The 13,486-nt window shown below is 37.5% G+C and overlaps 1 protein-coding gene across 1 annotated transcript in view; it reads right to left on the reverse strand.

Annotated features, from left to right (window-relative positions):
* The window catches only part of LOC120637570 (protocadherin-16-like), a 32,431-nt gene extending 20,446 nt beyond the window's left edge, over nt 1–11,985 (reverse strand). The window contains exon 1 of the mRNA XM_039909406.1: nt 11,921–11,985. Coding sequence (XP_039765340.1) covers nt 11,921–11,984 — 64 coding nt within the window. The 5' untranslated portion in view covers nt 11,985. The remainder of the gene's footprint in view (nt 1–11,920) is intronic.
* Between the last annotated feature and the right edge of the window lie 1,501 nt (nt 11,986–13,486).

The following is a 13,486-nucleotide window of genomic DNA, read 5'->3' on the forward strand; positions in this document are numbered from 1 at the left end:
CTTGAAGGTCCCAATCGATTGTGCCTCACGGATATCTAACGGCAAGGCGTTCCATAATTTAATAGCCTGAACCGTAAATGATCCGTTGAAGAAGGAGGATTTGTGACCAGGCACCCTTAAGACTAACTTCCTCGTAGAACGAAGTTCGTCTGGGAGTCCTACAAATTTAAACCTCTCTTTCAGGTAAAGAGGAGTAGAAGGATGAAACAAAACACAGTACAGAATAGAAACAATGTGCAAATTCCGGCGAAGTCTGATAGGTAACCACTTGAGACGAGACCGAAATTGAGAAATATGATCATATTTGCGCAACCCAAATATGAAACGAATGCTAGAATTCTGGAGTCTCTCAAGTTTATTTAACTGATCTTCAGTTAAGTTAACATAGCTTGCGTCAGCGTAGTCAAGAATGGGAAGGAGTAGAGTCTGTGCGAGCATAATTTTGGTAGGTATAGGAAGTAAATACCGAAGACGACGCAAAGAGCCTAGAGCTGCAAATGTCTTTCTGCTGATCTCATTAATATGGTACGTCCAACTTAAGGTTCGGTCAAGATAAATGCCCAAGTTCTTTACATTTTCACAGTATGGGACTGTGACACTATCAAACTCAATGGAGGGGAGGGAAAACCAGTCAATCCTTGAAATCTGCCTTCGACTGCCAATAACAATAGCTTGAGTTTTTTTTGGATTAACGTTAAGGCCATGCGCTTTACTCCAATTTGAAATAACGCGCAAGTCTTTGTTAATGCTAGCTATTGCGATTGGAAGATTATCAAAGGTTGACTGGGTGTAAATTTGGACATCGTCAGCATACATATGGTAGAGAGAAGATATATTCCGAGTAATGGAGTTGATGAAAATAGAAAAGAGTAATGGAGATAGCACGCCGCCTTGAGGTACGCCAACAGTAATATCACACCATGAGGAATGAGATTCCTCAGTGTGAATACGCTGCCGACGACCATGAAGATAACTATGAAACCAGTCAATCACTGATGGAGATATGTTAAGAGAACGCAACTGACTCAACAGAATGTCGAAATCTACCGTATTAAAAGCATTACTGAAGTCCAGCAATACCAGAACTGTGAGCAGTTTATTGTCCATACCCCAACGTATATCATCGGTAACTTTAATAAGAGCAGTAGCCGTACTATGCCCAGGACGAAAACCGGATTGGAATGGATTATGCAAGCAATTTCGATTAATGAAAAGGTTCAGCTGTTGGTAAATGAGCTTTTCAAGGGCTTTGGAAAGAAAGGGTAAAATAGAGATGGGACGAAAATCAGAGAAGCTAGCTGGAAGAGCCTTCTTAGGAAGAGGTATAACATGAGCGCTCTTCCAAGCCTCAGGAAATTTGGAAGTGAATACAGATTCATTTAATAAGTGAGTAATGACAGGAGCTATAACATCAAGAAGAGGAACCAGCATATTACGGCTAATATCGTCGCTACCGACAGCATTTGAGGCAATGGACAAAATGCTCCTCTTAACATCACATGCAGTAAACTGACTAAACTCAAACGGAGGATAATTAGAGGTTGGAATTGTAGATAGAGAAAGAATAGTACGCATTTTATCTGAACTATCAAAAGAGTTAGAAGGGTTGGAAAAATATTGATTTAAAAGTTCAACATCAACATGAGAAGGTGAAGAATTTCTGGATGATTTACCAATTCCAACAGTTTCAAGAAACTTCCAAACTCTGGAAGAGTCGCCGTTTTCGACAGATGTATGAATATGGCGTCGCTGTGCATCTCTACATAATGTATTGCAGCGATTCCTGATCTTATGATATTTTCTTTCATTTTCAGCAGATTTTTTGCTCTTAAATTTAGACTTGGCTAAATTTTTCTTTAAAATTGTATTTTTTAATTCATCAGTAAGCCAGGGCGCAGGTAAATGTTTAATCTTGACAGATTTAATAGGTGCATGTATGTCATACAGTTGTGTGAGTAAAGAACAGAAAATTTCAACTTTCACATTAATACAAGATGCGGATTCTACAGCAGACCAGTCAACATTACGAGCATCATCACACAATCGATCAACATCCATACCACCAAAATTACGTCGCAGAAGTATTTTAGGTTTATTTTTTGAAGGGCGCAGTTTATATGACAGAAAAATTAAATCATGATAAGAAAAGGCATCAGCAGAACATTGCCCGTGCTGAGAACAAGATCGGGAGAAGACACAATTATTATGTCAAGAAGAGAAGGAAAACAACCTGGAAAGTAATGGGTAGCCGAAAGGTGGGTAGGTAGGTAGGAAATGATCTCATTGGTACTACAAATAATACCCATGAGATGGTTAATCCTATATACGTATGTCAAAGACTTGGCCATGTTGAATCAAAGATGCAGCTACTAGATCAATTTTGTCTATCAAAAATACAAAGAGACCCGAAATTGAACCTGGTGTGACACCAATTAATGCTACGTTGTATGGCTACGTTTTACATCATTGTGAAAATAATATCCTGCATTTAATTCTGAATTACATGGTATGATAATAAACAAGGGGGATTGACTTTGTTTTATTTCAAGTAGAGATTAAGATATAAATTAATAAATAAGTTAAGTACCTAAGATATATATAAGTAACCACGTAGGATATAAGTATGTTCTACTAACCAATAAGTCTTAGTTACTTGAAATTAAAGTTTATTATTATTATTAGAAGGCTTAAGAGTTGAGTGTGTATTTTAATAGTTAGTGAGAGGATACATCAATTATTGCTTCCTTCTGCGCGCAGAACAGTGCCTCCGGCATCGTTAATAGATTACTAAGGTACCTAATTATAAAATTGTATCTACTTAAGTAAATATGTGTTTTTTCTATGAGATTACTCAGTTTTACACAGATTCGACTTCCTGAATTTAAACCAGTGCCTATGCCGATTAACGTACACTTTGAAACCTTCATATTTTTTCCTAATGTTTTTACTCATATTTTTTCTATGTTGTGTAGATAATTTGGAAAATACTATTCGCCTTCTTAAAACTAAAGCTAAGCTAGGCTACCTTGTTCTCCATTGCCACCAAATTGACACTTGAAACTAATATGTATTAAATAAGCTATTCATTCTTCAGCAACGAACTGGAAAACGTCGTTCCTCGCACATATTGCACAAATCATCAAAGAATTTACTCGAAATTTGTATAAAGATACATCTGTACATCCGTGATTTACGATCCCGGACGTAGTACCTACAAATAACTTTACGCTTTCGTCTGCTCACGCACTTTAATTAATTTAATAATAGTAATTTATTTCCACGCCCAGCCCATTAGAAATCACAATGTTTTATGATGTACAATTGTAATAACCTTTGATAATGTAAACGGACTCAACGGAAAACATTTGGTTAAACTTATTGTACCTAGGACTTTATTTTTATCTATACGACATGCCTACCATTAGTCTGACTTGATTGTTGTATCTATATTAACATCCCAAGTATAAAACGCAGGCCCCTATATTTATTTACACCTTGGCGACGTAATTTTTATGATAGTGATATATAAACCATATGAACATATACCTACAAGGGCCTTTAAACGAGCCACAATACTCCACTACAGCTGAAACTAGAGTGAAAATATACGAATGAATGACTCATTTATTTTTAGTTAGAAATCTCATTGCTCATTTTTTTATACTAGGTGGAGAGACGAAATCAAAGAAAATCTTTGAGTTTAGAATTTCTACGAGGGACCTGCCCTGATGTCGACGTCTATCGGTAGAGTTGGCGACCGTTATATTATAAACGAAATAAAAGGTAAATGAAATTCATACGGTTACGTGCAATACACATGGAAAGATTTAATTTCGTAATTTGCATACACTTAGGTAACAGTTAAGTAGGTACGTATTCATAACTTTTGAATTTTTAACCTGCTCGCATGACTTGCACTTCCTTTTTGCAAAATGACCAAAATGTAAACCTAGATACCTAGCTAATATAACAGCCACGTTGAATTGTTGGTGCAAGCTCTACTTTCTGGTTAACAGCTTCTCTGTCGAACATTCCAAAAAATACTATGCCTTTGATAGTTGGAGTCATCGTTCATCATCCACAACACACACACATCCACACAAACTTATCTAATAAATAGTTATTTATGTAATAATTCAATGTGGATGTGTTTTTGACGATTTTACTCCATATCTCCGTGAAAGGTAAACGGTATTGATGATTACTTTTGTTTTAAATTCCATTACAAGTTAGCCCTTAGCCCTGCTATCTGACCAGTCGGTAAGTGACGATGCGGGCTAAAATGTTAGCGCGCTAAACTATTGGGGGTATGGCACCTAAGTCTAATTGGTTTCTACGCGGCATTGTGGCGGAACGCTCAGCGGTACGTCTTTGACGACAGGGTGGTAAATAGCCATAGCCAAATCCTCGAACCCAACAAGTCATACTTGTGTTAAGACGTGTTTGCTCTCAAATTGCTTATATTATGTGTTAAACTCAAGTAGCCTATTCGTATTGCGCTAAAACGCGTTTAAATCGAAGGAAGTGGCGGCCCCACAACAATAGCACCTCCACCCAAGCAGATCACCCGTTTACCTTCCTTACGGCGGCGCGGCAGTGCGCTGGCGCCGCTCACCGCTCACAACTTGCCGATGACAATTATTATTGAAATACAAATAACCTGACGCAACTTCCCATTGCTGCAATATTCTTGCTAAACGGTATCCAAATTAATATGCGAATTTTCATTTAATAGTTCCTATAACTACCTACCTCCTCCGAAGATATCCGTATGTTATACCTATAATATCCTCATTTGAAGTTATTAGCATGGAGTCAATCAATGCATCCTCACTAGGTATATGTTAGTGTAAGGACATCTCATCAGTTCCCAATAACCCGTCAGTGTGTGGTTATCGGGGATCGACAAGTGTAGTAAGTAGAGCGTTTTAGAATGAACTCGTCCGGTGAAGTACCACCGCCGTGCTTACTTCTGCCGCCGAGCAGAATTGCTGTGTTCCGGTCTGAAAGGCGTGGTTGCCAGTTCCATTATTTACAGAGACATGAGACCTACGCCTCATGTTGATACAGACCGACACTTTGTAGGACGTTTTTGTGAAGTGTTGGTTATGATTTTCCACCGTTGATCTTAGCCCATCAATTATATTACTAGAAACAAAAACCAGTAGGTATTATGATTGAAATTAAATCTACTAAGATAAGAAGCATTTGTACACTTTCATTCATAAAACAAATTCTTTCTGAGGAACTAACGTGCATGTTGTTGGTACTTGAAATCATTACATTCATGAAACACCGTAATTCAGGTCAAGAAAAACGAAGAAGGTTTTTTGCTAAATCTAGGCAGGGCAAACAAAGAAAACATTAGGAAGGTAGGTACTTTAGAGGTGACGTGGCCCGTTAGTGCAAAAATACACCGTAATAAATGCAACGACCTGCGACAACAACCTCCTGGCTTGCTTTAAGAAAATAGTCCTTATGAGGAGTTCTATTTTCGTCTATCCATTTCAGGAGAGCATATTTACAGAAATAAGAATCAGAAAATGTTTTATTTAGATTTGCAGCGGTTGTTTGTCAATTTGACACAACGCATAACCAAAAGACGTCGATCGGACCGTGCATAAATGCCGAAAAATTGCAGCTTATGCGTTACAGAAATATTTCAAAACTTAGAAATGGACAAACATTATTGGGACAATTTCATATTTAAAAAAAAAATAATAACTATTTCAGTTTTATTAATTCCCAAATGATATTGGATTTAGGTTTAAGAGCTGTTCTTACCTAAATTTGGTAGCATTTAATATTATGGATGACTTAATGATTTCTTTAATTTTATGTACTTTTTGTGGTGTGCATTAAAAGTGTATTCATTCATTCCTTCATTTAATACGAATTTCCTTTATTTAAAATAAATACCTACCTTTTTACTAACGCCAATCGTTTATGAATTTCACTTACCCACTTCATTTTTCATCCTGTTTAGAAATCTATTACAAACTTTAAGAGTTAGAGAAGATTGCTCAAAAATTAGCGAAACATCAATTGGCGATGAACAGTGAGCGCGACCATTTGATTTCGATTCGCTGTTATAGAGACAGCCATCCGAGAGTGCCAGGATCTACCAATCATGGTCAGTCCAAATAAAGGCTGCGATTAAAGCCGTGATGCACTAGAAAGTAAACCATCAGGGCGGAGTTCAGACCAAAATAAATCTAGCTGGCCGCAACGCCCAAGCGACATCCAAGATTGGATTGCAAACACGGAAGCCAATGAGAAGAAATTCATTATTTTACAAGCTTATATTATGATTGCTTATCTATTATAAATGCGAAAATGTGATTGTTTTTGCTGACTTAACGCCATAACTAAGCAATCAATCGACTTGACTGTTAGCATAGAGTTAGTTGTAAAGACAGAGAGTAACACAGGCATTAGTGTAACAAATATTAGTTTAAAGTAGGAGAAGAGCTTTTTGTGACAGAGCTCGTCCGGGGAAATACTATCGCCATGCTTATTGCTGTCGCTAAGCAGCAATGTTAAGTGTAACGGACCTGGTAATTACAGGCAGGACACCGGGCGGCATGTTGAAGGACGTGCTCCATGCATGCCCTGTGCTTTCTTGTTTACTGACGATGGTTTTTCAATTACAATCAGTGGGTCATCTGCTCGGTCAATCAAATATTACAAAAAAGATTAACATCCCAGAAAAACAATTGGACGGAGAACGCGGGCAACAGCTGTACTGAATACATATCGGCATTGAAACGCCAAGAAAAATGAAGTGACCTCGCTGTGACGCGAGCAATGGCCGGCGGCGGCGGCGAGTGAACGGCCCGACGAGGCGACAACACCCCTCCCGGGCAGGGGGTGGGCTACCGTGATTCATGTGCTCAACGCCATACAGAACCCCATACATGGGACGATCCAGCGCTACAAAACTCTATACACACCAAGCAAAAAATAATACATTTACTCTACTCCATTCAGCAACGTTAGAGTTTGGATGGGGAATAGCAACAGTGGCGCAGAAATGGTAAAATTTGGATTGTGACACTTGTTAAAAAGGGAATTTTAGCGTACACTACAGATTTGCATTATTAGCATTGCGTATAAAGTACAAATACCTGAAATGGTGTAGACTCTACTTTAGAGTACGGTTGGCAACCCTACTTAAAACTTTTAGCTTATCATGAATGACCATAATGATATACGATATACGAAGGAAAAATACTTAGTTTCAAGCACTTCAAGTCATACTTTTTGTGCACATGATTAAGTACGTCGGTATTACACTGAGTGCAGTTTATAATTTTATTTAATTTGCACCACGCATGCTACATGCATCTACATTTTCTTCAGGGTTCTATCACGAAACCGCCTTTATCTAATGTTGCACTTATTTTACGCAAGATATACAAAGTTTCGTAAAAATCAATTTTGCTGTTTTGCTTTATGAATCGCATGGAAACAGTTCCCAAGCAGGTACCTACTCTCTATGTCCATCTTTAAGATATGTATCCACAGTTTCGTATTTATAATATTTTGTTGACTACACAAACATGGTTGAAGTTAATTCTCTCAAAAGATTTGTTGATGTTATGTTTATCCATTTTAGGGATTAATACAACAGTTAAGGATCGTTCGAGGGAATACCAAACAGATGCACCTGCCATTGCAGGTTGCATGGAGAGGTAAATGTAATACAGACATATCACATAATGTATGCAGAGGGATGTCCGATGGGCGGCAGTAAACGTTCATTGTTGTGTAGCCATGATAGCGCGCGAGCTAGTGGCAGAAATGTTTCATTCGTTGACAAGATATATCAACAAGAGTCACAGTTACCGACATAAGACAAAGAGTCGCGAAGCTAAAGTGGCAATAGAACTGCAACATAGCTAGGAAACCGATGGCCTTTGGGGTCCTAAGGTGCTGGAATGGCGATCTCGCACCCTTAAACGCAGCGTAGGCAAATCTCCGACGACGACATGGATAGTCATGGTAGACATGGATAGATAGTAGCTGTTAGGATGACATCAAGTGACGCAGAAAGCCACTGGACCCAAGCGGCACAAGAACGTATGTATATATAAAATGGGCCCAAGAGAGTCTTTAAGAAATAAATTTAAAGAAGTTAAAATTATCCATAATCAAAACATATTTGAAAATTTTATTTATTTAAATCTTCTATCTTCTATCTATCTATCTTCTTCTATCTATCTATATATATATAATGAAAATGGTCTTCGTTTGAGGCTCAATCACGCCTAAACCACTGATCGTATCGACATGAAACTACCACCATTCGATGCGAAATTTTTCCTAGATGGTTTATGGCTATCTATTTTTTGAATTCCAACATTCCTTCATTTTTTTATTGCTGTTTTACTTTTATGAACATTTATCCCGCTAATAAAAACAAAAGATAAGCATTTTCTCTTGATTCTTTTGTTTTCATGGATTTCAACAGAGTGTATTAAACGGATTATGGTTTTTTACATTCAGCTAAGAATCTACTCACGGTAGTGGAGAACGGCTGGACCAATTGGGTTTTTTTTTTATCTTCAGAATTGTCAGGAGAAAGTTTTGTATGTAAGAAAATTTTAAAAAAGCCCGATAAAAAGTTAAAAATTTCGATGATAATCGAAGAATTCCCATCTATATAGTCACTCACCACGAAATCTCGGGAACCATAAGACTTAGAAACTTGAAACTTGGTAGGAATATTACTTTTGCTATGTAGAGGTCAGCTATGAATAGATTTTAAGAAATTCATTCCCCAAAGGGGATTGCGGGGGCGTTAATAATGAACAATTCCCGTTTTTAAACTATAGCTCCTATAGACTTCAAATTTGGTAGGAATCTTCTGTAAGAGGTGTAGAAATAGGCTATGAACGAATTTTACGATAGCTCACCCCACAGGGGGTTGCGGGGGTGGGTATTAACAATTAATATTTTTAATTTTCCAGCTAAAGCTCCTACAAGCTCCAAATTTTGTAGGAATTTTCTATAAGTGATGTAAAAATGATTTATGAACAAATTTTACGATATCCCACCCCAAAGAAGATTGCGGGGGCGTTAACAATGAAAATTTTCAATTTCCAAGCGATAGCTCCTATAGACTCCAAATTTAGTGAGAGTGTTCTATATGTAATATAAAAATGATCTTCGAGCGGATTTTACAATGAATCACCAATAAGGTTCGCGGGGGTGGGTGTTGACAATAAAAAATTTCAATTTCGAAATATAGCTTCTAAAAATTCTAAATATGGTAGGAATCTTTTATTATTCACATAAAGAACATCTCAAAATGGATTTCAATAAAGTCTACTTCCGACAGGAATTGCGGGGGTGGGTGTTAAAATCTAAAATTTTTATTTCTAACCTGTAACTTCTACAGACTCCAAATTTGGTGGGGATCTTTGTGTATGTAGGGATATTCGTGTATTTCCTTACAACAATCGTCTTTTTGGCAGCGGAGAAAAAGACATTGAGAGGTTTCAAAAACTTAACTTTACATGTAGCTATCCAATCAACGGACTAAGAATTTTACATTCATTTTACTTTTGCAGACTACATAACCGACGAATTCTTTTATTGCGGGATCGCGGAAATGTAACAGATTAAAACGAATGCATTTTCCAAGCACATGAGATGTGGAAAAGAAATTTAGTTACTTATTCCAATAGAATTCATAAAAAACATGCACAATTAATTTTCTATAAAAAATTGATGTCACGGAGAAAATTTTAGTTAACAGAAAATTCGGCGCACTTGAACCTAGACAGATTTCAACTTCACATATGAGACTTGCAATGACTTTAACTTAAACTTTCAATGCTCATTTCAAATTTTTTTCTTCATGTCAATTATTATTAATTTTTGGAAGAAAGGCACGGAAATGTTATAATGATTGCACATTGAAAGTTACAATGAATATTAGTGAGAAAAATCACCTGGATGAAAGATACAGGCTAAATCGATGGAATTTGGAATTTGAGTAAGTCTAAACAATATCGATGCTTACAGTTCTATCCGCGGGGCCTATTTATGTTCATACAAAAATAAAAAAAAAGGAGAATAATAAAAATATGAAAAAAATAAATAAAAATGAAACATAAAATGTAATTTATTTCCTTTTTCAATTCGCCCAGCGAAGCGGGCGGGAAACGGCTAGTATATATCATATAACAAAATTTAAAAAGAAAGTGGACTAAAAGTAAAAATAAACTTACAGTGCAGTTACAGTTTACAAAATTAGTAATTCATTTAAGGGTAATTGTATATCATTTTATAACAAATTACGAGAATAAATCCTCAAGAGACATCTTGAATAAGTTTAAAGTTTATATAAAACGTAAGCTTACAGAATAATCCTAACAATGTTAAGGATTACTTGAATTGAATTGAAATGAATTGCTCTAAGTTCATAGCTCTTAATTAATTTACTGTAAGTTGGCGATGTCGAAAAAAAAAATTATCCGGCTAAGTTTGGTGTGGGCTCTTCTTAGACCAGAGCGCGTTTGGAACCTCTTAGCTTTAGTTTTAACGTATGCAGTTATCACCATCACCTAATATTAGTGGTAACATGTTAAATGTATGAACGCTTCATAAGTGCCTGTGATAGGGTCTACATGAATAAAATATTTATAATTTGAAATTTAGAATTCTGTATTTGGAACTCCTTACAAAATACCCAGCCGCTGACGTCCATAATGATGATGACGATTATGACTGATGAATTCACTTCCATCTCAAAAAATTGCTGTTTGAATAACCCCAAACCGAAACTGCCACCCGCTCTCTAGCTACGTACGACTGCCCTCGCTGCCGAGCGGGCCCGATCGCCTGCAAGAACAATGGACTAACAAATACTAACAGGCAACGAACGAGCCGCTCATTACGCTGTCCGGTGCCGGTGCCGCTTGTATCGATCTGGCGATATTGGGCTAAAGGTGCACTCATTCGAACTACCCGATTTTGTGATAATAGCCATTATAAATGATCGGCTTCCCTATTATGGCGTTTCACTTGTGGTCTATTGTTATTTGGTTTATGATTGATTATATACCGATTTCTACAGTTTATATGGAAAATTGTCTATGCAAATTTGTTACCAATACTTATAAATATATTACCGACATCGCAATTTTTCAGCCTGTAAAGCCGGCTGTTGTTAAATGCTGACTGAAGTTAAGAGAATATTCTGTGGTCACAACGCAGCCTCTAGAAAGCTTAGAGTAGGGTATTTTTAGGTGTTCCCGGTGCACCTTCGGTGATTGTAGGGGCATTTTAGTGTGTCTCAGAGGAGGGTCTGCAATGGCGGGCGCCGCTAGCTGGGTCGCAGATGTGTGCGAAAGCCACACCAGGCGAATGGTTGGAATACCGTGGGGTTTTAGACGGACGGACGAGTCCGACATAATCACCGTGCCTCGTAGGAGGCTTCGGAGGCTTCACTTTATTATTATATCCCCTGAGAGGGGATAATAATTATCGTATCCACCTGCTAAGACACGGGAACATTGAATAGGAGACGTTTATCTCCGATCATTATTACACATATTATTTGGTTATTATTTTCACTTGTGCGCCAGTGCTCTGAGAGTTGATAAAGTGATGGAGAAGATACATTTTTATCCTTTCCAAGGGAAGATAATTGTTTCCTGCCCCAGCGTAGCCACGAGACGAAAATGATATCCCCTGACAAGGGATGAAATTGACGTGTCCACCTTCCAAAGCACGGCAACCGGGAATATGTATATTTGGATTTTACTTCCTCTCGTTCGTTATTAAAGCTGTGAGAGAAGATAAAATGTTATTCTTTCGCTGGGGAGAAAAATGTCTCCTGGCCATGCTAGCTGCGCCGGTGAGCAGTCAAGGGCTAAAGACTGTTAGCGGCATACAAAGGGCACAGTACCTTGCGTGCCCGCCGGCGACGCAGAGAGCGCGAGCGCCGCCAGCACCAGCAGCGGCGCGGCCATGCTGCCGCTACCGCGCCGCCCGCATGCCGCCGCGGCCCCGCGCGGTACTCGCTGCAACAAAAACACCGTATCATCTACAACTTCAGGCAAGTTTCCAAGTACTGTCTCACATCTCCTCATTTTTTCTGTCAGTAACTACAGTATCTACACATCACCACATAACCAAATCAAATATAATATATTTACCTACAGCATTGATACGAAGTGAAGGTCATTGTGATCCTGAGTGCGTAAGGATAAATATGAAATGTTATATCAGCGAAACTTTATCATTTTCCTATGAAATTCGTTCGATTAAATTTTTAGTCTTGTACGTTAATGAATAATTGTGATATTTTTTTCTACCTACCCACATAAATAGATACAAAATTGTTTTGACCATCGTAGACATTTTTGTTACTTCTCAACACACTCAAGGATTTGCCTTGGCAACGAACTACAATCATACAGCCTTTTAAGTAGTGTTGCCCAAATGCAAGAACAAGACGAGACTTAGCCAGTCTTGGTCTTGGTCTTGCGCCAATACACCTGGTCTTGGTCTTGGTCTTGGTCTTGCGCTCCCAGTCTTGGTCTTGGTCTTGGTCTTGCAGCAAGAGTCTTGCAAGTCTTGCAATTACCTATTAGTCTATTACTATTTATTAAAGTTTACTTTAAATCTTAGAAAAACGTATTAGAATTGGAACATTGTGAGCTTGAATTAGCATAGCCATAGTAAAGATCAAGCAGATTAATAAATAACTGAAGATTTGATAAGAAATTCGAAAAATCAACTGACCTATATGTCGTTTTCCATGAAAGTAACTGTTTCTTAATAAACATTTATGATTTATAAGCTTACATTTGCTAAAACATGTAAAAAAACAAATTAATTACAATAACTTGACTGTATTTTAAAGAACAATACTTATCTGTCTAGAAAGAGATTGAACCCTCAACTTATAAGAAATTTAATAAAAGAGTTTTACGATTTATCATTTATTTGAATAAAAAATAAAATACAACACAAATCAACAGCTTTATCATTAGGTTATGATACTTTATATCAATTCTTTTGACCAAGAATTAATACAAAGTAACCATCTGGCTGACTCATCACTTAACCTATTTCTATGTTTTCTAATTACTAATGATGCTTTAGAAAATAACCTCTCAGCAGGTACTGAAGTTGCAGGTATTGAGAGAAAATCACGGGCCATTTTCGATAAAATCGGATACTCTGTCTCATGCGTCCTCCACCAATCTAAAATCACCAATCTGAAACTTATTTATTCTTTGGAACACCTGTAGGTACTCTTAAAATTCGAAATTATTTTGCATGAATAGTGTCAAATGTTATGATTTCGGCGCGGCGGCAACGATTGTTTTAGATTTCAAAAGAAGCCGCCGGCGCGTGTATCATAACCATGTACTTCCGAAAAGCGGCAAATTTCTTTGAGAAGTAAGTACAAAACCTTTGATGCCGCATTATCAAAGTGCCGATGGTTAAAACATAACTATGCATG

This window comes from Pararge aegeria, chromosome 4, assembly GCF_905163445.1.
Source record: "Pararge aegeria chromosome 4, ilParAegt1.1, whole genome shotgun sequence".
Lineage (NCBI taxonomy): Eukaryota > Metazoa > Arthropoda > Insecta > Lepidoptera > Nymphalidae > Pararge > Pararge aegeria.